Source organism: Tachypleus tridentatus, chromosome 5 (assembly GCF_004210375.1).
Source record: "Tachypleus tridentatus isolate NWPU-2018 chromosome 5, ASM421037v1, whole genome shotgun sequence".
NCBI lineage: Eukaryota > Metazoa > Arthropoda > Merostomata > Xiphosura > Limulidae > Tachypleus > Tachypleus tridentatus.
In genome coordinates, this window is record NC_134829.1 from 16505136 (window position 1) to 16531800 (window position 26665).

The window sequence follows — 26665 nt, forward strand, 5'->3', positions numbered from 1 at the left end:
TCGAGGGCTATCTGTGCTAGCCGTCCCTAATTTAGCAGTGTAAGACTAGAGGGAAGGCAGCTAGTCATCACCACCCACCGCCAACTCTGGGGCTACTCTTTTACCAACGAATAGTGGGATTGATCGTCACATTATAACGCCCCCACGGCTGAAAGGGCGAGCATGTTTGCCGCAACCGGGATGCGAACCCGCGACCCTCAGATTACGAGTCGCACGCCTTAACACGCTTGGCCATGCCGGGCCCGAACTCCTTGTTATCTGTGGGCTTAACTTCTCTCATCTCTGATAATCGATGTGTTATCACGTTGTCCTAAAAGTTGCATATTAACAATTTTAAGACATAAAACGTTTTTTTATGAACAGAATTACTTTATACGTTTTTATTTTATTTTAATATAAGAATATATTGTGGTATAATAAATAAACTTAGTATTTTAAAAACTGACACTTTCTCTTCACTTATCGAGTGTTTATTTTTAATTTCGCCCAAAGCTTCACGAGGGATATCTGCGCTAGCCATCCCTAATTTAGCAGTGTAAGACTAGAGGGAAGACAGTTAGTCATCACCACCCACCGCCAACTCTTGGGCTACTCTTTTACCAACGAATTATGGGATTGAGCGTCACATTATAACGCTCCTGCAGCTGAAAGGGCGAGCATGTTTGCTGTGACGGGAATTTGAATCCGTGACCCTCAGATTACGAGTCGAGTGCCTTAACAACCTGGCCATGCCGCGTTAAGCTAGCGAGTGTAAATGTGTTTTTCTAATAGTGACTACAAAGGACGTTCACGCCAACTGTATTTTTGAACGTATTGTGCTGTTGTTATATTGCAAATTATCGCTTATTAAATAGAAACAATTATTTTCTGACATCGCGTAATACGTTAAAGTAGACATCTTGCGTAGATATGTAACTCTATTTAATGTAAAGAATGTTACATTTATACAAATCTGAGAAGTCTGAGTCTGCTGTACGTAGTTATAAGAAGTTCGTAACAAAGTTTTTCTTCGTAACCTTATATTTCCCAAATTCAAGTTGAAGATGAAAAAGGAATTAGAAGCAAGAAACGCGTAAGGTAGCAGGCCGTTTCCTCTTGAAACTGTCCAGTGTTGATTAATCACGCTCATATGGATTTCATCTAGAGGGGAATATGACATTAACTCGACTTGAATATTTATTGCTTCTGACAGTCTTCTATCGTTAAGTATATCAGTGATGTAAAACAGCTAATTTATTTCTACACAGATTATTTCGCGTATTTATCAAAGTCGTCTTGCTAAATTACACATAAAAACGTATTAATGTCTACAGATTAACTCTGCCACAACTGGTAAGACGATACTTGGTATTAGGATGAAAACTAACAACATATAGATAAAATAAGTAAGTTCAAAACTAGGCAACTCATAGCTAACAAATTTTTCATTGGTTTTTTTTAACAAATTTATTGCTACTCCTTATTTTTTTCAAAAATTGTTAAAGAAGCGTAGGAATTGAAAAGAAAATATTCAATTTTTCATTGGCTTTCGTATTGTTAAAAAAACTTATTTGAGGCGTCATTGACGAACTGTTCAACACTTTTTCCTAGATAAGTATAGTGAATAAATGTTATTCTTGTTAAAAGTGTCAGTTTATTGCAATGAAAACTGAAGTCTGGCATAATACATAGGTAGTTCTTATAAAATAGTCATAAAATGTGAAACCTAAAAATTAGAAAACAAAATAAAATCTGTTAAAATTCGAAGCATGGTGACTTGAATATTGTTATAGATAATTATAAATGTGGTGTATATGTAAATGTCGGTTATCTTGTAAAAAAACAGGAATATTTTATACATATATTTGCATACACAAGCACTGAAGTGGTTAGGGCAGGGACCGCGACACACGTGTATTAATATAAATAGCACCTGTAACCTTATATTAGTTCTTATTAAATATTCAGTACTTGGTTAGTCCTCTTCGTACTTTAATAGCCTCTGCAAGGCGATATGGCATGCTGACGAAGAGGTTATTGATGTAATCCACCAAGTTGTAAGTAGAAAGCGCTGCAACTCAATTACAGTAATTGGTTTAGAGTCGGGGTTAACAACATTCTGGCTCAGTTATGCCTAGTAGTTTTCAATGGGAATACAATCTAAGGACTTTGTTGGTCATGACGATATTGTAACGTTCTCCTAGTCGAGATAATCCTATACAATACATGCACTGTGAGCAGTGGCATTGTCATCTTGGAATACAAAGTTATTGCCAAACTTTGCACTAGCATATGACATAAGTATCGTCTCTATATGATCCTTTCAGAATGTTACATTGACTTTTCTCTGGAGGATAATGAGAGCAGTTTTTACACAATGATGAATAGCTGCCCAAACACGTACTGCTCCACCTTCTGTGGGAAAGAGAGTCTTCCTTCATTTGTTTTCCAGTAAAACATTGACAAAAAATCCTTCCATCAGCTTAACAAACCCGAAACATGTCTCATCTGAAAATATGGCATGTCACCAGTGTCCTCACTTTGAATTGGCATGATGTCTTTCTTGCCCGATTAACATGGTGACGGCACTGACTTTTGGTTAATATCAGATAGCAGATAACATGTTTCAGTCAGTCTGCTATTCACTGTTGTTATGTGTTCATGCCATTCCTGTAATGTTGCAAAACTTCTTTAGACCTTGACATGTTTACATGATTAAAACACGGTAATTTCGGGCAGTAATTATTTGGCATCTACCAGCACATTTTCTTGGAACAACGTTTCCTATAGTTCGATGACGTTTCAAAATTCTGGATACAGTACACTGAGGATACTCTACTGTTTTGGAAAAGTCCGTTTGCTTCATACCATTCTGAACAGTCGAACAATTTGACGACCTATAACTTCTGGGACATGATAAGGTATGACTCTACACCAAGTATAAAGGAATTGTTTGAACAAAGCATTGATGTATTTCGAAAAATATTATACCAAGAACATACCCTTTTATACAAAACAAGCACGTGCGTGTGCTTTGACGAACAAATGTTTAAAATAACATACAGAGGCAAGAATAAGAACTCGTACATGTTTGTCTGATCATATGTTACTACTCTAGCATTTGCTCAGTAACTACCCCATGCAAATAGAAAGTAACAACAGTATAGAACAATGTACAAAAATTAGAGTTAAGACTGTACTTCATTAATTAGTATGTCATATAAAGAGGAAAACTATTCAGGTTTATTTTGCAATATTTAGTGTGCAATAGAAGACGAGATGGAGCAAACTGAGGAAGAGTATTAGCAACAAGTGAAGGCTTACGATCTTTTAATCTAAAAGCAAATTGATAATATATTATCTTTCGCATAAATCAATATCATTTACACAATTTGGAGTATGATACCCATCGATGCCATTTAACCGAATAACAAGTTAATCGAGCAATGACTCTGTAACAATTTCTCAAAGTGACTGGGCAGTTTAAGAGCAATAATTTAGTGAAGCAGGATGCTGTTTGTTGACCAAAACTATGATTGTAGAAAACTCAGATGTTTTGGTCAGTATTGGTATAATGCTTGTAAACGTTAGGTTTATGAATATTAATATTGTTAATAATTAAGAGTAATTTATTGCTATTTATGCAATTCTGAATTTATGGAACCAATAATTTGTTCGTGTAATAGGGTTGTTCAAGTCTTCACAGTGGGAAGATATTGCAGCGCATATCATTAATTTACTTTTCTTACGAAATATTTATTGTTGCTCATCTTAAAACCTAACTGTCTTCTTATACCATAACCAACAATATACCAAGTAACCATCATAGCTAACTATATACACTATTTAATTCGTCTTACTTATGAAGATGGAATTGCATTCTTTCATTGGTTACGTAGTACCAAAACTTTTAAAAACAATATTTTCGCCCCTTAATCCTAATAATATCTCACAATGTTCAACCAGCACAAGAGTCTCTAGGCCTAAACTAATAAATTAAGATAACAGTGCAAAACAATCAAGATAAAATGAAAAAAAAAACATGCAAATGTAATCAAGTTCTAAATACAATGACACTCCAATTGTAATATTCCCAGAATTTTTACTCAGTTATTGCATAGATATTTTCTAAAAAACACTTTATAGTATTGAAAAGTATTGATGACTTATTGAGAACATATTCAAAATGCTTTTTTGATGAACAATCCGAGCCATCCCTACGTAGGCTGTGCTTGATACATAAAGACAATTATAAGCAATTTCCAATGTTTACTATTGCACAGTTAACTTAAACTGATGTTTCTTATATTGATGGAAATGTTATAGACTGCAAGAAAAAAAGATATTTAGTGTTTACGATCTCAAACCTATATAAAAACGGAATTAAAAACCTTTATGTGGTTAAGAAAAACTTAGTGTAAGCTAAACTGACTTTATTCATCATAGTAACAGCAAAAAGATAAACAACTAAAACTTGTGGTGAATGAAAAAGACCAAGTCAGTATATATATTTCACGGGCTTCTTTAAAAATATTTTTCTTAGTGCATAATATCTGCATGTGAACACGAATTTGCTAATGTAATACAACTACTTTCAGGAGAAAAAAATATTATGAGTCTGATAATCAGTTAACTTTTATCTTATGTAGCTTAATATCTGTAATAATGAACATGTGCTTCTTGACCTAGATGTATACCATCTGATATGGAGATATGGCTTTGACTTGAGTGAGATACTTACAGATGACTTCAAGGACAATAACGCGTTACGTTCCTAGTATTAAAATTTCTCTAACAAACAACCAAGCTAAGTATATTTCGTCACAAGGTCCATATAAAAGGTACTTCATAAGCTTGAGCACATTTTGGCTATTCTGCTTCGGACATGTTACATGTTCTTAATGCTTTATTAAAATAAAAACAAGATGAAATATACACTCATTCTTTGTTTGTGTCTGTCCATAGTGCTGAGCGAACCTCCAGGAATACCGTTTTGTGGTTAGTCAATTTACCATATTTACATTTGCGTTTAGGTTATGAAAGATCACATGCTTTTCTCTACCTTTATTGAAATGATCTGTATTTTAGAATATTACAAAATATGATCTGTCTAAGTATTTGGTTTTACTCTCACGCGTAATTTTTTTTTATTCCAGAGTTAAACTCGGCGCAAATGGAAAAGTTTGCTACATGTATAAGAAAAAATGCAGGAGCTTGGGTAAGTTACTCATCTGATCAAAGTTTTGCATTGATTATTTATGGAAGTTTCTTACTAATTTGGTGGTTTCCAGATAGATATTTTTTGATAAACCATTTCAATCAATACTGTAATTCTTGTAGATTAAATGAAAATGTTCATGCATTTATTTCGTAAAGTTGGGTATTTTAGTTCTGTACCACAATCACGTGTGGAGCTTCATTGAGTAACATACATCATGTTTGTAACAATTCCTTTCCTACTTAATTATGTAATTAATAATTTATAGTACATGAATCACTGGGACAACTGCAAAGCTTCATTTCTTCCTGGAGCTACGGACGCTGAAGTTCTACATGAAATCTGTAAAGAAGGCGAAACAAGTTTTATGGTTAGTTGTTTGATTAATATTTTATTCAACATAATGGTTTACCTTTATAATATGTGATTGAACTTTTGACGTTGTTGGTTATTCGTTATTTATTTTTCATATAATCCCAAAATATAAAATAAAATTTCACAACGAAATTCTAATAGTTCGTTTAACTAATTGTGATGATGTTACGTCGAAACGTTGTTCCCTACTTTATTGTAATACCTATAACAGCCGTCTTGAGATACAATATTACAAGTTGATTTTTATTTAACGACGTAAATGTATTATATGAATTACGATACTTTGATCTCAACAGGAAGAAATTAACTCCACTTTAGTATATCAGCGTAACTGTATACTTACGATTTAAATTCCAAAAACAATTGTAATTTTTGTTTTGTGTAGCCCTTTTTTACATTCTTAAACTAAAAAAGTATGTTGCAGTAGCTTTAGTTAATTATTGTCATATATTCTGTTATATAGTACATTTTAGTTGCAAGACACAAAGCTTATGTTGCAGTATTTTTAATTTATTGTTGTATTATTCTATCTTTTTGTTTCTTAGATCAAAGTTTATGTCCTTAATTCCTGTGACATCTTATTCCACAGCATTATTAAAATACTTTCCGCTAAAAATAAAATTTGTGTAGGTTTCTGTGACTGGTGCTTGCTAAATTTTTATTGAACACAACAAAATCTAAACATATGTTGTTCTTGTCGTCTGTAATTAATGTAAGGTCTATCATTTAGCAAGTATGTAGTTAACATTATTCAATAAGTTTTCAGACCTTATGCATACGATGTTTCGTAATAATAATAAACGTTTCTTTTGAACAGCTTGCTATATGCTTGGATGTTCTACCAGTAAGTACTAAGTTTAGATTATTTTGGCAAACTATCGTACTCATAAGAATCTGAAAAACAACAACAATAACACAAAAACAGAAAATATTTTAATATGTTTATTAACTACTTTCTATAAAATAAAACATAACTAGTGTGTGAAGTAATCAAATGTTCAAGTCTAGTGAAATGAACAGTTTAAAACTTTCCAAACGTCCCCATTCTCCAGCAACACATAACTCTTCCCATATAATGATGTAGTATTCTCAGATTGATCTGATTTCCTTCAGAGTAGTCTGCAAGAAACGCAAAAACAGAAAGATTCGTCAAACTTTGCCTTTGACTGAGTCTTTACAAAAGAAAGAGACCGGTCACGGAATGTAGATAATTAGTCCTTTTCTTTTTCTTTTTTTTTACATTAAGCAAATGATTATTTGGGAGAAAGAGAGCTTTATCGAAACTCTTACTAGTTTACCTCTACCACGCTTTCTAGATTCTCCGTTGTGCTGACTACAATCTATATCTCTGCACTGTCTTTTTACAAAAATTAAGCTAATTCTCAGTAATGGCAAAAACCATGAATCCTAAGTTTGCAAAAAGTGCGTCAAGATATTCAAGAAAGCTTAGTCTTAGAAACATCCCTAAACTAAAAAATCTAAATCTGGAAACGGTAAACAAAGAAAAAGCATTACACTGTCTACACTGTTCTCCAAGAACATATTATATCCACGTGACTGAGGGTCACCTTCGTGTCAATAATAAGTCACTCAGACATCCAGATGATCAGATTGTTTTTGCCTCTAAAACAAATTGCTGATTTTATTCATAGGATAATTCATAGACAGTGATTTCTTAAAGAAAGATCACATGTGATAATCTTAATGATTCATGTTATCCGTGAATAACAATGAGAATATAAAGTTAGTAGCTCCCTTAACTAATGTTCTATATTAAAAATTAATCTAGAAATAAAATGAAATCTTTAAAACATTTTCTATCTCCTTTATTTCTAGGCTGATCCGTTATTCCTAGTTCAAAAAATTAAAACTAGTCAAAACATAGCTTATAAGAAATCAAAGTAACGTCCTCTCACCCATGTTAAAGCACTTGTCCTATCAAATGAGGTAAAGAAAATTCACGTAATATAACAAAAAAGTTAACAACGAATTGTTGTAGAGAAATAACACTTTAATAGATAGAAATATCATATGAGACAAATTTAAAAATGAAATTTACTAAAATAAAATATGAAATGAAGACTATATACAATTATACCATGAACACGGTACAAAAATCAACATCAGTGACTTGAATATTACATATAATTTGTAATATATATCTAATTTATATTAATAATTCTTAATGATGTTCACATTAGCTGTTTAATGTATCTACATCTAAATAAAGTGCATTTTTGTTTTTGATCCTCAATTCAAAAGCTAAACATTCTTAATTTACTTAATAATCTGTAATTTAGAAATATTTCAATACCAAATGTTTATACCTGAATCTATCAATTTATCTGTGATAATAACTTACGTTGAAAACACATTTTATAGGAAGAATTACAAGAAACAGGAATGCAAATTATCAACAAATGTATGAAAGAAGCAAAGGAGGGATAACGTTGAAGAAGACAGGTAGTTTTAATAATTACTATAATACTGAAAACAAATAAGATCCACTTCTTATTAAACTTAAATTCAAGTTATTGAATGTAAATGAGTTGCTGCAGATACATTTCATAGCACACTGTTCTATAGCTTGTGTTGCCTTAATGTTTTAGTGTTCAAATTCACAAAGTTATAGTTGGTTTATTTTATGAGCTTTGGTTCCTCTGAAGAATAACTTATAGCATTTTAAATCAACGTATCAATCCCTGTTACAGCTCTTTTCCTAAAAGTATGTTTGTTTAACGACACTCGGAAGCTTTTCCATGCCTCAGCTAGATAGATTTTATACATTCCCAGCTGATATATATATTTTTAATATTCTACAGTTGAGTAGAGTTTTTGTATTGTCGTATGAAAATAATGCAAAATCCATTATATTTATTGATAATGAATTAAATATTTTCTTCATTAATGTTCTGTGGAGGCGAAATTTCATGAGCAACATTTCTAGAAGTATTATTATTATGATGCTTGAATCACATAACACACATGCAAGATTTTATCAGTAATATATTTATAACGAATATGCTGACTGACTAACTAATTCTATTACTACAAGCAATCTTACTAACGAACGGTATTAAGAAAAATTAACTCTAGCTCACTCAGCCTAGTATTTGATATTATATGAATTTTCTATATGTTATAAAAACTTTGCAAGTCCAGACAAACATTCTAGACTTCACAATATCGTTATAGTATGCAAAAACTCTCTCTAGCGAGAAAGAGCATTGAAGTAATGAAATATAGCCCACGATACCTTCCTCGATTCTAAAATTCTTTCAACAATGCCAATCAGGATTTGCAATAGTACTGGTGGTATCAACTTGTTAATACTGGCACTCGAGCATCTCTCATCATATTACTTGAGAAGTGAGAAATTCGACTATTTTTCCCAGCGTGTTTTTTGATTGTTTCGCATTTTGCACAGAACACTATAATGTGACAGTTAATCCCACTATTTGTTGGTAGAAGTTACTATACTCTTCGTTTATAAAAAAGCTGGCCCAGCACAGCCAGGTGGTTAAGGCGTGCGTCTCGTAATATGAGGATCGCGGGTTCGCATCCCCGTCGCACCAAACGTGCTCGGCCTTTCACCCATTGGTGTGTTATTATGTTACGGTCAGTCCCACTATTCGTTGGTAAAAAAATAGCCCAAATGTTGAAGGTGGGTGGTGATGACTAGCTGCTTTCCCTCTAGTTTTTTACTGTTAAATTAGGGACGGCTAGCACAGATAGCTTTCGTGTAGCTTTGTGCGAAATTCATAGCAAACAAATAAACTGTGAGAAGCAAACCTTAAATATCAGAAAAGCATTTGGTCAAAACTTCGAAGATGAGAAGCGATAACACGTATTATTCTTAATATGTGATATACCATAAACCAGTACTGGTACTGATACCGACCGCAAACCCTAATCCCAATACAGAAATAAGACAATGCACTAAACTCAAAATTCCACAATTCACAATAAAATCAGTATTCACAATATACAAGATTAATACTTCCAAATAGGCATTATAATATTAATTAATTATGTTACAAAAATAAGAAAAATTCTGATTAACAAAACAATAATCTATTTTCTTATTTCACCACGTCAATACTGCCTATTTATCAAGTTTTTTCCCAAGTCTAATGGTATGCAAGTGGAATTATTTTCTTTTGCTTTATTTCAACTCGTTATAATGTTAATGGGGGAGTTTTTCTCGGTAAATACTTGAGCAAATTCATTAGTAACTCTGTCTTTGATAATCCTCAGGAATTGTTCTCGACAGGAACTCTGAAGTCTTTGAGACATTAGTGATGATGAAGTGTGTTATGTAGCTTCATGTATTACCATTCGAAAACTTATAGTTAATACTGGAAAATCTTAATCCAAGTGTTTCTGTAATTCGTTAACAAGAATAGTTAATTAATTTATAACGAATACAGTTTTATTTGTCCTGACACTGGAAGATGATGAAGGGGTGTTGTCTCGGTCTTGTTTAATTTCAATTTTTTGAAACAAGGCGGATTCAAAGTCCCTGAATCTAGATTTCTTGCTAAAGTTTTTTTTCTCGTTATGAATAGTATATGCTATTCTGACCATTCGATGAAATAATTTATCATAACCGACATATTTATTACCACTGTTGTTCTATTACAGAAGACCAAATGCATTAATAGCAACATTCTTAATGGTTTCCAACGCAATAGTACTGTGGTTGCCCATGTTATTTGTTTTTTGAAGCTTTTTGCTCACAACATAGTTTACACAATCAAATTCCTGTTATCTTCAGAGCCTTGGTTATCAACCTAATAGTTTTTTAACACCTAAGTATTCAATTTTGGAAAAAAATGTGTAGATGATGCAGAGATTTTGAAAGTAGAGACTGTAGAAGTACCAACTGTAATCCAGGCCCGGCATGGCCTAGCGCGTAAGGCGTGCGACTCTTAATCCAAGGGTCGCGGGTTCGTGCCCGCGTCGCGCTAAACATGCTTGCCCTCCCAGCTGGGGTGTATAATGTGACAGTCAATCCCACTATTCGGTGGTAAAAGAGTAGCCCCAGAGTTGGCGGTGGGTGGTGATGACTAGCTGCCTCTCTAGTCTTACACTGCTAAATTAGGGACAGCTAGCACAGATAGCCCTCGAGTAGCTTTGTGCGAAATTCCCAAACAAACCAACTGTAATCGTTCTTTCTGCCTACTGGTATCCTTACATTTCTCAAACAACTAGCCTTCTTTTCGGCCAAATGAATCGCATTTTGTTCAGTACATTTTTGTCTTTGAGCTATATGAGTGATTGTTTGCTACGAGGGTTTTACTGCAATATTCTTCATACAATAAACAGTTAAATTCAAAGTCGTATCTTTGGCCTTGATATATTTCAGTTAAGTGTCGGTTTACATTAATTCTTCATCATCAGTCATATATGCTCTATTTTGGAGTATATTCTGTTGTACTTTAGCTTGATCATCTAGTGTCTTGTGATTCCCTCTATTTTTGCAGTGTTTACATTCATTATGAACAAATGATCGTCACATTAAGGTATCAGCATTTCCTTCATCCAATCCATGGCGATGCATGATGTTTAAAAGTTGTATTCCTAAAGTTTATAGAGCCATCTAACTGTCAGATTTTCTATATTTTGCTGCATATTTGCCTGGAGTGTAAACTTTGATACATATGAGTGATAATGGAAATGATTATGGTTTGAAAAAATATTTAGCAGTTCGTTTTTAATTATGCAGTACTTCTTTTTTGCAGTATTCACTGCCTTGTTATAGAAGGCAATTACGAGCTCTTATTTTCTTCCTGTACTTATGATAATATTACTCCTACTACAAAGTAGGCATCTCATACAAGTGAATATTTAAGAGTTGAGCACGTTAATATAGGAGTAGTGATTAATTATTTCTTCAGTTCGTTAAATACGTGTTCAGAATCAACAGTTTACCAAAACTTATTTGATTTTCAAACACTTTTATGTAGCATGTGAATTATGCCAAAATATGATTTTACAAAACGAGGATAGCAAGAGCACAGCATATTAAATCTTGCGTTTGTATGTAAGCACTTTCTATTATGTGTTCCAATCTTGTGTGAGTTTGTATGTAAGCACTCTCTATTATGTGTTCTAAGAAGTTCGATTATTAATATTATTATTTTTTGTTTGTTTTTGCTCTTACAAAATTTCAAATTACTCAGTTAACCCTAACATGTTTATCTTTATATATATATATATATATATAAATGTATGTTGGAGTAGTTATATTATTAAGGCTTTTTTGACACTTGGTATTGTAGCCTATTGAATGAACCTGCTGACTGCAGAATCCGTGACACACTAAAGTTGGTCATTCGTCGGTCAATACTTTAATGTACATTCGAACTTTTTATTTACGTGACACTTAATATTAACAGAGCGATAATTATTTTTCGAATCTATTTATTACTTTCTACAAGACACTAACGCTAGCTTATAAATTACATTGGTGTCGTTCAGGTTTAAGGAAATGCCGTTTTTTATGTTAGGGGTGGCAAGAATTGCACAAAACCCTAATGGAACGTTCAGGGCAAAAGCCCTTTAAACAGGAAATATTCGGTTAATATAACACTATAAACATTTACTATTGACTGTCGAGTCTGTACAAATATATGAATGCACAAAATTCCAGATTTACATAGGAAAGAAAACCCTCTCAAAACGTCCCATTTTTAATTTTTCTTATTATTCTCTTGTCAGTCTACAACAAAAACAACTTGGTATGTTGCACCCCAAACCTTTTTAGAACGCTAAAAATGTACTGCGAACGTCGTCGGGGTATTGAAAAGCTGATTTAATTCTTTTATATTTTACATAAGCTAAACACATTATAATTTTGGTACAAACGATGTTGTAATTACTCCTTGAAGTTAACCTTCTTAAGCATATTTTGTGTTCCATTAAAAACCTTAGTTACAAGGTGACATAGGAAATATTAACGGCCAATAATAAATGGGTATTACGTGACTGTAACATGCATAAACTCAATGCTTTGTTCACTATCCAGTCGGTATCTTTAGGAAGCCAACCCCTATTTATGTATAAAATGTAGGAGTAAACAAATTAATACACATGATATTAAATTTTACTACATACATTCGTAGAATAATTAATTCAACTGACATAAAGGTTTATTTAAAGCGATGTTTTAGACACATATGTTTTATTTGAAAAGGCTGCTTTTCTACTAGCAAAACATTTATACGTGCTTAGTGGAGATTGTTTCTTAGTTTAGGCATATATCTACCCATGACTATGCTATAAATAGACAGTTTAGTTACACATAAAATATAAACACTCACCATATTCTCAAACAAATCTCCATGACAATCTCCACTTCAACATTCTACATCTCAATCTTTATGGACCAAATAGTCAATGGCTTGAGTGAATTGGTATGAAATATATTTATTTTCATTACAACGTACAAAGTGAGTAACAAAGCACGTGATCCTTTGTCTATAATTAAGCATAAAAAACTAGCAGATAAGATAAGTAAAATTTTGAATTTAAATTTTTGCAAATGGCGATCGTAAAAAGGCTTGGTTTGAATTTCGCGCAGAGCTATCTGCGCTAATCGTCCTTAATTTTGCAGTGTAAGACTGAAGGGAAGGCAGCTAGTCATCACCACCCACCGCCAACTCTTGAGCTACTCTTTTACCAACGAATAGTGGGATTGAACGTAACATTATAACGCTCCCACGACTGAAATAGCGAGAATGTTTATTGTAACGGGGATTCAAACTCGCGATCCTCGAATAATGAGTCGAGTGCCTTAACCACCTGACCATGCCGGGCCAAAAACAAAAAAGTAAGGAAACAAGGTTGGACATACTGTGGACATTATTTACTCAAATTACAAACCCCTATTTCGACTCTGCCAAATATAGTTCTAGGTTTCAGTAGGATGCCAAAGTAGGGTTTTGTAGTTTGAATAAAAGATTTCTGCAATATCTCCAGCTTTCTTTCCATCCATTTTATTATGATCCCTGTTTTTCAGATTTTGATTTTTTTTTACTATTTTTAAGATAAGATCGTTTCATGAGAAAATATAAATAAATTTATATCGTAATTTTCCCTTTTAAAGCTTTTAACAGTCCATATCAGAATACTTTAACGATAGTAATTGCTATAATACTGATAATAAACAGTTTCAGAAAGCTACATAACTTTATTTCATGAAGAAACATCCACCACAGTCCTAATGAAAACCACAATGTTTAATTTATCAATTTTATAAGATGAAGTCAAAGTGAACATTGAAGAGCATCTATACACATAATTAATGTTCTTATATGCTAAAAATTATTTCAGAAAACGCCTACTTTTTGTAGCTAGTAGTTAAATAACAACAACAAAAGTCGATTAGAAATAACGTGTATAGATGTATTATTTTTCAGTACCATTAGGCCTAACAAGTTAAACTTCGTAATTTTATTAGTTTTAGCGTAAAAACACAAGTATAATACTTTAGTTGCCTCAACTACTTACTTTATCTCATCTTAAAATTTAATTAGGTTCGAAGTCAAAAACTGATACCATACTTTTTCCAGGTTTTTGTTTGCCAGAGAATGATGCCAGATAGGAGTGAAATCCATATTTTAAATTCATTTTAATTACGTTTTCCTGAATCTAATTATAACAACACTCATAAAAATTAAGTGCATTAACGCTTAAATGTTTTTGTTCAGTAAATATAAAACATTTTATTGAATAGTTTTATTTTTTGTGTTTCCATGTTAATGTTTGTAGGAAACGTATGTTCTTGTTAGACTTTAATAAAACACTTTTCTTCAAGTCGTTGTCCTCTTTATACCTTACAGAATAGCTTTACCCACGTTTTTTTTAAAAACTTCAATATCATAGCAAACGGAAAGAGAGACGTACAGGCACGTTATAAGGTGGTAGTGATGATAACTTATCTATATTATACATTCTAAAATAATCCGAACTAAAACATTAATGGTTATAGATAATTGTATTGTTTTATATTAAAAAAATCTAGTTGTGTTTTTTAGCTCAGACTCAGATTTTTCACTTAAATTATTTAATTTGTAATTCGTCGTCTAATTTTTCTATTATATAAAAACAAACAAACATACAACAGCAAACTTGATGTGATGAGTTGACTTTAACCTTACTATGCCAACTATAGCTCAAGGCCACTACTGTAATGTCTTATCAAACACCCTTACATTAAATCCCTAATACAAGTTTGTTTATAAGCCTATTCAAATCTATGATGTTTGTGATAGTGTTCCAAGTGGTTAAACGAGCAAGGATATATTAGTCCTGTTTGTTCTTATACCAACAAAATTTTCTAAACTTGCGCGATTAAACTTTCGATAACACGTGACCTTGCTTTAAGATATATCACAATTTTGATTAAAGCAATGATTCTGTAGGTATTTCAATCATTGACAGTTATTATTTAGACTGTCTACGATAACAGTAGTTAAGTGACTGTATGTAATATGTAAATATTATGTAACTGTTTACAGGATGCTAGTAATGTGTACGACTGAAAATAGAATACAAGTCTATATGGCTGCGTTTACGATACCAGTAGTACGTATGGTTGTATATAGTAGTATGTATGGCTCAATCTCGGATACCAGTAGTGTATATGACCATAGCCAGTATATCAGTAGTCTCTATATTGTACTATAACTACTGTAGAATAATAGTAGTGTGTATAAAGATACATAAGAGTGATTATTTCCCCGAGACCAATATTAGCGTGAATGTATCCATGACTCAAGTATTATGAATGACTGTGTACATTATACATCTGTTTCGGTAACTTGTATTCGGGATATTTGCAGTGGAAATGAGTTTTCCTAACACCAATGGTGCGTGTGACTATCCTTCAGGCCATTGATGAGGTGTCTGTAAAAGGATATCTGTAACTTGGATGACTGCAGCTAGGATAAGAGTAATGAAGGTGAATATCTAGGGTACCACTGGCGGAAGTGATTGTTTTCCTGATATTAATAGTATGAATTATTGTTAATATGATACATGTAGTGAATGTGGCTCTGTCCAAAATAAATTTAACTGAGTAACTGTGTTTAGGGTGCTAATAGTGTTTATAACTCTTTCACTGATATCAGTAGTATAGATGATTGCATAAGGATACAAGCACTGGAAGTGACTGTGTCCAGAATAACAGTAGAGGAGTAACATTTTTAAATTATGGGTTTGAAGGTTGCTACTCCATGGATAACTTTACTGAATTTATTGTGGTTTATATGAAGAGCATGACCCTCATCTCGTAGAAAATACAACTAGTAGTTTTCAACCCTTTGTGTCAGAGTAGATGTAACCAGCAATATCAATCTCCACTTTACATGAATGACAGAGATACAAGGGTAATATTCATCTCTCTGTCTTGTATTTGAGAAAAATGTGACCATTAATATTTGTGTCCACTTTCTTGTGACTGAGAGAAAATGAATTGTAACAGAGTTGTTATATAATTTTGTTTCAATTTCTATATGTATTGAGTAGTTTGTCTCGACACAGAAGGTTGATAAAAGAAGCCAATAAGTTCTTATTGCACTCATTACTTATGGAACTAGGCCAGTCAATGAGGGTGTCACGTGCACTTTCTCATATGGAAGATTGTTGTAACATATTGCATCGTACATAGAAAGTGGCAGTGATATTTTTGACTGGCAGTTTGAATGATCTTACATGAATTTAGTGTTCCTAACTTTAGAGTGAGAACAGCCATCAGTCACATGGATAGTGCTTTCATCATAAGAAGAGTAGCATTATTTATTTTCATATATAAGAACATTTTTGTCTTGGTGTAGAACTCCTTTGTGCTAAACCATTATATAGACAACTTTTAACTAGAAGTTTATTTTTTTAAACTGAGCAAAAATAGCATGAAACTGAACTTTAACTGTTGAAACTTATTTAGTACTCACATCTCTCTCTCTAGTGAAAGCACAATACTTTGCCTGTTGTATGTTGTAAATAAGTGTCGTTTTACAGTGTGCTGTCTCGTGCCCAGTCTTTAATTTGTGTCAGACTCAGTCAAATTCTTCAAAACTCAGGATTAAGTTCTTCACATACAGTTTTGGCAATTTACCAGTTATTCTCCAGCTCCTGCTCTAAGTAAAACAAGTGAATCTGAGAATACCACAGCATTTATAGGCCTGTTTTGCAGCTGAGAGAGATGAATCATTCATTATCCTCTCTTGTGGCTGAAACAGATGGAACCAGCAACAATAATATCTTGCTTTTATGACTAAAATAAATGTTATAGTTATAAGCATTTTAGTGTCTTTCAGTAGAAATATATGGAACTGGTACAATTCCATCTCTGTTGATTCAAATCAATGCAATAAATAAAATGCATATTCCTGTCTTTCAACAGAAATAAATGCAAAGAGTAAAATTTATATTTATATTTTTATATTGATATAGCTTGTTTCATTTTAGACTCATCTTTTTCTTTCATACTGACATGTAGAGACCAAAAAGTTCTATCATTTTCCTGGGTGTTGTAATAGACTATAGAGTGACATTGTCTATACATATTCAAATTGATCATTTGAAAGTGAAATCATTTTACGTTATTAACCCTTCCCAAATTTTCTACAAAATGAAGATGACCTAAGAAGGTTGAAATGATGTTCTCTACTACATTTTGATAAACATTTTAATACTCATACAAGCAGTCTTGAGATAAATTTTTACTTCAAGTGGGTTTCTCATCATCACAAATCTTCAATTAGTCACATGATATGACAAGAAAAGCATAAACTTTGTAACTCGATCAAAATGAAATGTCAAGTTTCATGTAGTTTTGTCAGAGAGCATTAAAAAAAAATTAAGCTTACAATATCTAGGTTCACCCAGATGACTGTAGAGAGTAACTGACCATTAGAATTTTCTGAAGAATATTCCTTGAAACATGTAAATATGTCCTACAATAGTTAAACCCTGATTCTAATAATCATCTACAAATACAATTTTGTAAAATGCCCATTCTTCTCTGTTTATTATATTGTTTGCACATTCATCAAGGAGAAGAAGGAAAACAGTTTTAGTACTTTCTTGATGATTGCTTCTCTCAATTCTAAAACAGTCATCTCACATGATCTATTCTGAATTCTTTCATTATAAAAACAAATATATGACAAAGGGGTAGTTAATACAACCAAAGTTTACGAAAAATGAAAACCCTCATGATCTACTTAAATTTAAGAAAAAAATAGAATATTGGCATTATTCACTTCACAACTAAGAGTGTGTAAGAATTATGGTCAAATTTCACTCTTTAATTAAGGAAGTTTTTGTTGTTTGTTTGGAATTAAGCACAAAGCTACACAATGCTCTGCCCACCATGGGTATCAAAACCCAGTTTTTAGTGGTGTGAGTCCAGAGACATACCACTGCACCACTGGGGGGCAATTAAAATAGTACAAAAGTTATCAATCCAAAATTATGAATGGCTAACTAAAATAGCCCTTGTATAACTTTGTGCAAAAATTCAGAGCAAACAAGTTTTACTTAATTTATTGTAAATGTATTCGTTATTTTTCTACAGATTTATGTTAAAAGTTTCAGAAAAAAATTAATATAAGTGCCCAATTTTTATGTACAGAGTAGTAACTTATCAGGAGGTTCAGAATGGCCAGGTGGTTAGAACACTTGATTCGTAATCTGAAGGTCGTGTGTTCAAATTCCCATCACATTAAAAATGCTCGCTCTTTCAGGTTTGGAGACATTATAATGTAATGGTCAATCTCACTATCTGTTAGTAAAAGAGTATCCCAAGAGTTGACAGTGAGTGGTGATGACTAGCTGCCTTCCCTCTTGTCTTACACTGCTAAGCTAAGGACGGCTAGCACAGATAACCCTCATGTAGCTGTGTGTGAAATTCAAAGACAAAACAAACAAACTTATCAGGAATTGCTGTAAAAATTCACACATCAAAATACTGAAATAATACTTATTATTCAACAGCAGAAATAAGAGAAATTTTTGTTTAAGAGTCTGCCAAAAAAGGAAAAATATAAAATAACACACTCTACTCTTATTCAATTTTACTTGACAAGTTTAAAGCCTATAAAGGTATTCATTTTTTTAATATACTTATTTAGCAGTTATTGTACTTTTTCCAGTTATTTATATTGTAACTATAGTAAACATTGCTTCACACAATCAAAGTTGAGACAGCAATTAGATTTTCTAGTGCTAACACAAGAGACTTGCTACACTGTAGGCTGATGCTATACTACAGTGTTGATCAACAGGATTTAACCCTAAATAACTATTAATACAGCAACATGACATGGTCTATTCTGTATCCTTTCATTATAAATATTAATACACAACAAAAGGGTAGGTTAGTAAAACCAAAGTGTATGAAAGATGAAAACCCTCATGACCTACTTAAATTTAGAAAGAAAAGAAATATATAGTGTATTAGCTATAAGAAATGTTTAAAATCTATCCTAGAAGTTATATATATAAAATACACACACACACACATATATATGTATATATACACACATAAAATACCATTACAGAAAATTTCATTTTTAATTTACGGGCTTATACAAGCAGTGTTAATGGGTGTTCAAATTTAGCAACATGCAATTAATTTATCACAATGACTCTATTAATGAGTGAGAAACATATGTAATGAGTAATGTATTGCATTTCAGTATTTTCATATTGACTTTAGTGTAATAGTTTATTTTACAAAATTATTTTTTATCCAAGCAACATTAACCACTTCAATAATTCTAGCCACTTTTGTTTGTTACAAGAACTTATAAGAAACAGAATATACAACATTAACTAATTTACCAGTTCTAGCCATGTTATGCTAATTTTTACAAAGAATAATTCACAAGCAGAATAAGTTAAATAAACCATTTTACTATTAAAAGCCAATTTTTATATTACAAAAAAAAACTCATAACAAAATATAATACACAAACCACTTTACTACTAAATTTCAGTTCTGTTGTTACAAAATAGAATTCATAACAAAGAGAATATACTACACAAACCATATTAGTACTAACTGTCAGTTGTGTTGTTATAAAAAGGAATCCATAACAAACACAATATGTACTACACAAGTCATTTTACTGCTACAGATCACTTTGTAAGAAGAACACTAACAATAGAATAGACTACCCACTGACCAGTTTACAAACAGGGCAATAAATTACCCTCTAAATTTGTGGCTTCTTTTATATTTGCTGTAAACAAAATAAAAATATACAAATTTATTTTACTACAATTATTTATTGCTTGTCTTCATACTTGGAATAATACAGTGAAGTTAGCCCATTAGTACTGGGCAGAAAATGCCTGTACATGTACCAACTTATTTACATTTTAATATTGAAGTCATTATGAAAATAGCCCCTTGACAATGGAGAGAATAATTTCTGAAGAAGTAGCGACTCCTTTTCATTTTAATTTTTTGAAGATCTTCAAAATAGTTGCTTTTCAAACCTACAAGATCAATCATTTTCTCAGCAAAATATACCAGATCACATTTATAAACAACAATAGAAAACACAACTTGTGATGTATGAAGTGTGTACAAGGCTGAACTTGTTAAATTTTGATTATTTGTTACAATTTCAATATCTAAAGTGTCTTGTATATTTTCAAACCTCATCATATTTTGAATAAAACTTATGAACCCACTTCTACTATTTTCTCTAGCTGAAAGACTTTACAGGATAACCATTAGGTAATAACTTACGAATGTAGACCATGTACTCCTCCTTCTATCTGGGCAGAAAGTGTTCTTTTTTCAAATCTAAGTTCACCTGAGTACATCAGAGATCTGTAAACAGTATGAAAATGGTTTCTTATGTAGAAAAAAAAAATGAAAATTCAACATAAAAAAAATGAACTATATCAACGTAGATCTCTAACAAAATAAAACAGCTCAATTTAAAGTGTTTGGAAAATTCAAAACATTGATTGTGGGTTAGTGAGTTATAGTTGGAAAACAAAATCCAAACAGCCCACTAGAGTGAGCAACAGTTAGCTTAACTAAACAGAAAAAGCCCAATAGAGTTAGCCATAGCTAGATTAATGAAATAAAAACAGCCCAGTGGAGTATATCATAGATAGGTAAACAAATTAGAAATAGCCTACTACAATGAATTACAGCTAGACAAACAAAATAAAACCAGACCACCATAATAAGTTACAGGTACGTAAACAAGACAGCCCACTGCAGTAAATTACAGCTACGTAAACAAAAAAGAAACAGCTCACTAGAGTAAATTACAGCTAGGGTTACAAAATGGAAACATCCCACAAGAGTCAATTACAGCTGGGTAAACAAAAAATATATAGCTCACTAGAGTAAATAACAGCTAGGTAAACAAAGAAGAAATAGCCCACTATAGACAATTACAGCTACATAAACATATTAGAAAAACACGAATGTCAATAAATGAACAATTTGTTAAAATATACTTTGGATTTAAAAGTAAAAGAGTATATAAAAAGGATTTGCAAGAAAAATAATATCAAACCATGAGAAATTAAATGTTTTTCAAATAAAAAAATACTTATGAGATCTATACAAAAAACAGTCAAGTTCATCAAAGTGAATCATAACTATATTGAAACAAATGACCAAAAATATAATACAGCTTTAAGTAGTAAAAAAAAACAAACTTTTAATAATGTGCAATATTAATTTATAAGCAGCTCACAATTATCGATTTTATTATCTTAGTAATAGTGTTCTACATACCTTAGGTTTGCAAGATTTCTAACTCCAATATCCTGGCAACCATATTTGATACCAGTGATCAAATACGGGACATATCGATATACAGAACCTTTGTCAACAACACTACCAGATACGCCTTGTGCTACTCTAACTTCTTCATCTTCGCTGAAGATAACAGACAAATTAAAGTATGTGTGTGTCTAATGATTAAAATTATACAAAAAACTATCAAGTAAAAACATATGCAATGCTGGGAAAATGTCAACAACTGGTAAAAGAAAATTCAATGACTATTAAAAAAATATTGCAAATAACGAATAATATTATACAATAAATAATATCAATAGAAGTTTGTTGTTATTGAGAGCAAAGCTACAGAACATGTTATCTGTGCTATGTCTAACATGAGTATTGAAACCCAAGTTTTTGATGTATGATTTCATACATTTTGTAGATTATTTTTGTTTCACTTTGTATCCTCTCTCTATGTGTTTCATTCATTTTTACAATAAGTTATTTAGAGATTTAGTATTAGTTTGTAATAAGTAGCCTGACCAAATCTCCTGTTATTCATGAGTAAATTCATTTTTACCTGGATATACACAGTACCTGGTATACCTGCACAATCAACATTAGAAGATCCAAGACTGGGATATCTTCAAAGTTAAGTAAATGTTGGGAAAGATCCTATACTGTAATAAACAATGGCATGGTTTAAATAATCCAGAAAGACAGACAGTCCAAGTTAAAAATCATCTGTTATGGCCATCATTGGAAATACACCACCAAAAGAACAGCCAATTGGTTAACTTGAAAGACATCACCAGAGATATATCAGTCATATCAAATTTGAAGTTCCTAGTGGATTCTCTTGATAATCTACCAGAAGATATTTCTTCTAGTTACAAGACAGTTAGTGTTGATAAAGGGCTAGAAATCATCCCATCTTCATACCATAAGTCAGAGGACAAAAAAAACTACCCAAAAAATGTGGTGAAAGAAAAATTTAGGAACAGAAAATGAGTAACAACAATGTGATTGCACTTTGTTTTACATATTTGTTTAATATTTTCATAAATGAAATATCTACATTTATGTATATTATTGTTATTTATTTTCAAAAATTGCCTCAAGTTTTTTAAAATTAATGTAATCCTGTTATCTACATTTAGTAGTACAGTTTAAATGACTTTATTCATGGAAAGGTGTGAAATTTTCATTACGATTTTAGAGCAGACAGAGTCGAAGACAAACTTCAGTTATATATCAAGGGAATCTTAGTTAACTGCATGATTCAGACAGTTTGCCTGTTGTACCAATAACTTAGTTAAGTGCTATAAATTTTGAATTCCTGTTTTTAACAAAATCAGTAGGTTAAATGGATGGATTCACAAAAATGTAAATAACAAATGACCCACTTATTTTTGGGCGTGATATCCTTGAAATAATTATGAAAACTAAGTACAAATTTGATAAAGTTTTATAATTACATGTTAATCTAAATTGTAGTTAAATGTTGTTTTTAGGCCTGTCTTCAGTCAAGTACAGAACTGTTAAACAAATAAAATGCTTTCATTATAACCAAATGAACTGGACTTTAAATGCTTTCTTTCACCAAATAATCTGAAGAAAACCATCTAGCAATAAAAACCATTACAACAATATTTAATACTAGAAGTTAACAATGTTACAAAATCAAGAATAAACTTATTGTATACATATTTTATTTCTCTTCACCAGACTCTGTGGAAACAAAGAGCATCAAAACTTTTTTCAGATCACATTAATACAACTAAAAAAGTATGAAGAATTTAACCCAAATATTGCATGAAAAAGTAACCTGTCAAAAAATAAATCAAACTTTCTTCTTGATAGAAAGGAAGACTTACACAAAAACAGCTAAATATTTAAACAATATCTTTGTGTATGTGTGATTTTGCATTTTAATGTACATTATACAAACCAATGAAAAAGTCTATGTTTAATCATAGACAACATTTTAAATCATTTGAATTTTTAACTGCAGACCATATTTACCTCTGGAAGTATCTCTGACGGCTGCCTGTTCCTTCTTGAGATTTCATGGCATCAAGTGATCCCATTCCTCTATACTTTTTCAGTCTAACACCATCTGAGAAGAAGTATTGGCCAGGAGATTCACTTGTTCCAGCCAAAAGAGAGCCCATCATAACTACATATCAATAAAACTCATCAAATATAAAAATAAACATCAAAATAAATCTTATTGTCTTCATAATCTATACTATTAAGAGTTGTTTAAAGTTTAGTTTTAGGCTTCAGAGTAAGAATTACAAACAGTTATAAATTCATAATTACACTCATCATCATCAAGACTCATTACAGTTATATTCTCACATCCAATATGTATTTTAAATTTTAATACATATTTTTTTATATATATTGAGAGCCACCTAGTAGTACAGCCTAAGTATTTCTACACAAAGGATGGATTCAGAAAAATGTAAATAACAAATGACCCACTTATTTTTGGGTGTGATATTCTTGAAATAATTATGAAAACCAAGTACAAATTTGATAAAGTTTTATAATTACATGTTAATCTAAAGCTCAGAATTTAACAGTATAATTTTACAGTACCACTTCTTTAGAAAACTTATCAATTTATTTGTTACAATAACTAAAGAACCAGACAGTACTATTAATATTTAGTTATTCCAATCAGTAAAACAAGAGATCATCTGTTTAAAATTTAATTAGTAAAGAATCAGCTTATCTAGAAACACAGTAGTGAATTAAGCCATATCAGAAGGTGGATTATAACATTGCCATGAATTATATACAGAACTGAACTCTTGGCCAAATGTAAGATATTGCCAGAACAATTCCAAACCGTATTGTGTTTCTATTAGTAGATTTAAACATTCTTATATCAGAATGAAAAGAACATTTACATATCTGTTTTAGATAAAGCAGTTACAATTCTTCTAATCATTGTAGAAACAAGCAATACATATAATAAACAGAGGATTGGCAAGAAACACAATCAAGTAAATATTAATATATCTGGGGATTGTTGACAAACATTAATACTGTATGAATACGGTTTAATGACTGTAAAGGTAAATTACTCTCCTCAGACACTAGATTAAAAAATGAATCTCTAAAAAACCTAGGGGTACAGGAAAAATGTGAAATGAAGGTATAACTTAGTAGTCTAAGAAGCTGCATGCTACATTTGTGTTAATAGTTTAACCTGACACCTGGTGTTTGAATATTAATTTAGGTAGAATATTATTTTTATTTGATTCTAAAATACTATAACATACTAAAATGTATTACATCTGTTATAGAATAAAAAAATTAAACACTAAAGACTGTTAAAAATACTTCTGTTTCTAACACTTCTTTCTGCTCTATTGCAGTACCAAATTAAAAATGCTTAAATGAAATAATACAGCATGATTTGGTTATAATAAAAATAAATAATTTATTTTTTGAAATAGTTTTACTAAATAAAATCAAGTATAGTTAAAAAAACGCGACTATTTCATGTGAAAACAATCAACGTTCTTAAACATAAAAACAAATTATTACATTTTGTATGATGGGACTTGTACATGAACAAAACCTTTTAGTTTCCATGAATAAAATATCTAGATATATATACAAAGTTTTGTTACTAAGAGTACAAAATTGATGTCCCTGACACTTTTAAATTACAAAAAATAAGTGAAATTACTTGTCAAAACAAAAACTATTGATGTGTGATGAAAATACCTTACATGTATAAAAACAATTAAAATATCAGACATATAAAAATATGATATTCAAAAAAAAGAAGTAAAATTTTACAAAAGGCAAACGTACAAAGAACTGTCAGCATTAATGCTTCATCTTTATTCATATTTAACAATAAGAACTGTATGACCAGGGACACAGGTATAAATTTTGGAAAGTAGCCAAAAGCAACTAAGGTTAAGTTAATCCAGTAAACAAAAAAAAAATTAATTTGTGAGGAGTCAGAGAATTAACCCATTCAGTTTATTTAACCCATATGATAGAGATTTGATAACATTTATCTAATCCAATGGATGAAGTAAAAACTAGCCTGTAATCAAACAGATATTACAACATTTAACTAATCTGTGATGAAAAAAAATATCACATTTGGTTAATCCAACAAATAAAGTGCCACCTTACCTATAATCAAACACATCTCACGACACTTAGCTAATCCAAATGTTTAGCTACTACTGTTAATAAAGAACTAGTAAGCAGTCTCATATCATATATTATTGTTGGTACTGCATTAGGAGCAGACAAAACTTCTAAATTATAAGCATTAATTAAAGATTTAAGTTATTCAAACAAGTTATCTCAGGAGTAAAGGATACAGACAATGTATCTAGAAAACTGGTGATTCACTCAAGCATATAGACATTAATGTATCTAGATGACTGGTGATTCACTCAAGCATATAGACATTAATGTATCTAGATGACTGGTGATTCACTTAAGCATATAGACATTAATGTATCTAGATGACTAGTGATTCACTCAAGCATATAGACATTAATGTATCTAGATGACTGGTGATTCACTCAAGCATATAGACATTAATGTATCTAGATGACTGGCGATTCACTCAAGCATATAGACATTAATGTATCTAGAAGACTGGTGATTCACTCAAGCATATAGACATTAATGTATCTAGAAGACTGGTGATACACTCAAGCATATAGACATCAGTAAGATTTATTTCAACTCTAAATTTTACATACTTTAAATACCTTATTTTACTCCTCTGTTTGATATATAACCATGTTTCCTACATGTTAACACAAACTGCTATTTCTCCTATAACCTAACACAAATACTTCAAAAATAAACTTTTGAAATAACCGTTTATAGTGTTTCCAAGTTTCAAAATAAAATGTATTCAGTGTTACCTGCAGATGCACCAAGACTCAGAGCTTTAATAATGTGACCAACAGAACGAATCCCACCATCTGCTAATATAGGAACCCCATATCTTTGGCTGTATTTTGCTACCTTGTATACTGCTGTTGCTTGAGAACGGCCAACAGCCATTACTGCATGTAAGAGAGGCTTTTTAGAACACATATCTGATTTGTACTAGTAACAAAACCAGTATTCCATTTAAATATACAATAAAAGCAATAAAACTAGGTACTAAATCATCTTCATTTTCTGTGTTTTTAGTAATGTTACTAAAAAGACAAAAAATTATGTGCAATTAAACTCTAAAATGTTAACATTTCCTTTTGCTCTTTTGCAATAACATGTATCAGAAATCACATGTTTGAAATCAGTTGTAAATAATATTT

General features: G+C 31.4%; 2 protein-coding genes across 9 annotated transcripts in view; one reads left to right on the plus strand and one right to left on the minus strand.

Moving 5' to 3' along the window:
• Positions 1 to 4818: 4818 nt before the first annotated feature.
• LOC143250605 (uncharacterized) lies at positions 4819 to 14392 on the plus strand. The gene is made up of 6 exons (XM_076501422.1): positions 4819 to 4977; positions 5136 to 5197; positions 5466 to 5567; positions 6390 to 6416; positions 7955 to 8035; positions 14149 to 14392. The coding sequence occupies exons 1-5, from the start codon at positions 4905 to 4907 to the stop codon at positions 8018 to 8020; spliced, it is 330 nt and encodes a 109-aa protein (XP_076357537.1). The 5' UTR covers positions 4819 to 4904; the 3' UTR covers positions 8021 to 8035; positions 14149 to 14392.
• Positions 6497 to 26665, minus strand: part of LOC143250603 (inosine-5'-monophosphate dehydrogenase 2-like) — a 55512-nt gene continuing 35343 nt past the window's right edge. For 5 of the 8 annotated variants that reach the window (XM_076501417.1, XM_076501416.1, XM_076501420.1 and 2 more), the window contains 5 exons: positions 26267 to 26410; positions 23370 to 23523; positions 21354 to 21497; positions 20343 to 20426; positions 17254 to 18479 (listed from right to left, as the gene is read on the minus strand). In XM_076501417.1, coding sequence (XP_076357532.1) covers positions 18446 to 18479; positions 20343 to 20426; positions 21354 to 21497; positions 23370 to 23523; positions 26267 to 26410 — 560 coding nt within the window. In that variant the 3' untranslated portion in view covers positions 17254 to 18445. Of the gene's footprint in view, positions 6692 to 17253; positions 18480 to 19853; positions 20087 to 20342; positions 20427 to 21353; positions 21498 to 23369; positions 23524 to 26266; positions 26411 to 26665 lie in introns of those variants that run through there. The other 3 variants (XM_076501419.1, XM_076501415.1, XM_076501418.1) reach the window with 2 other exon arrangements.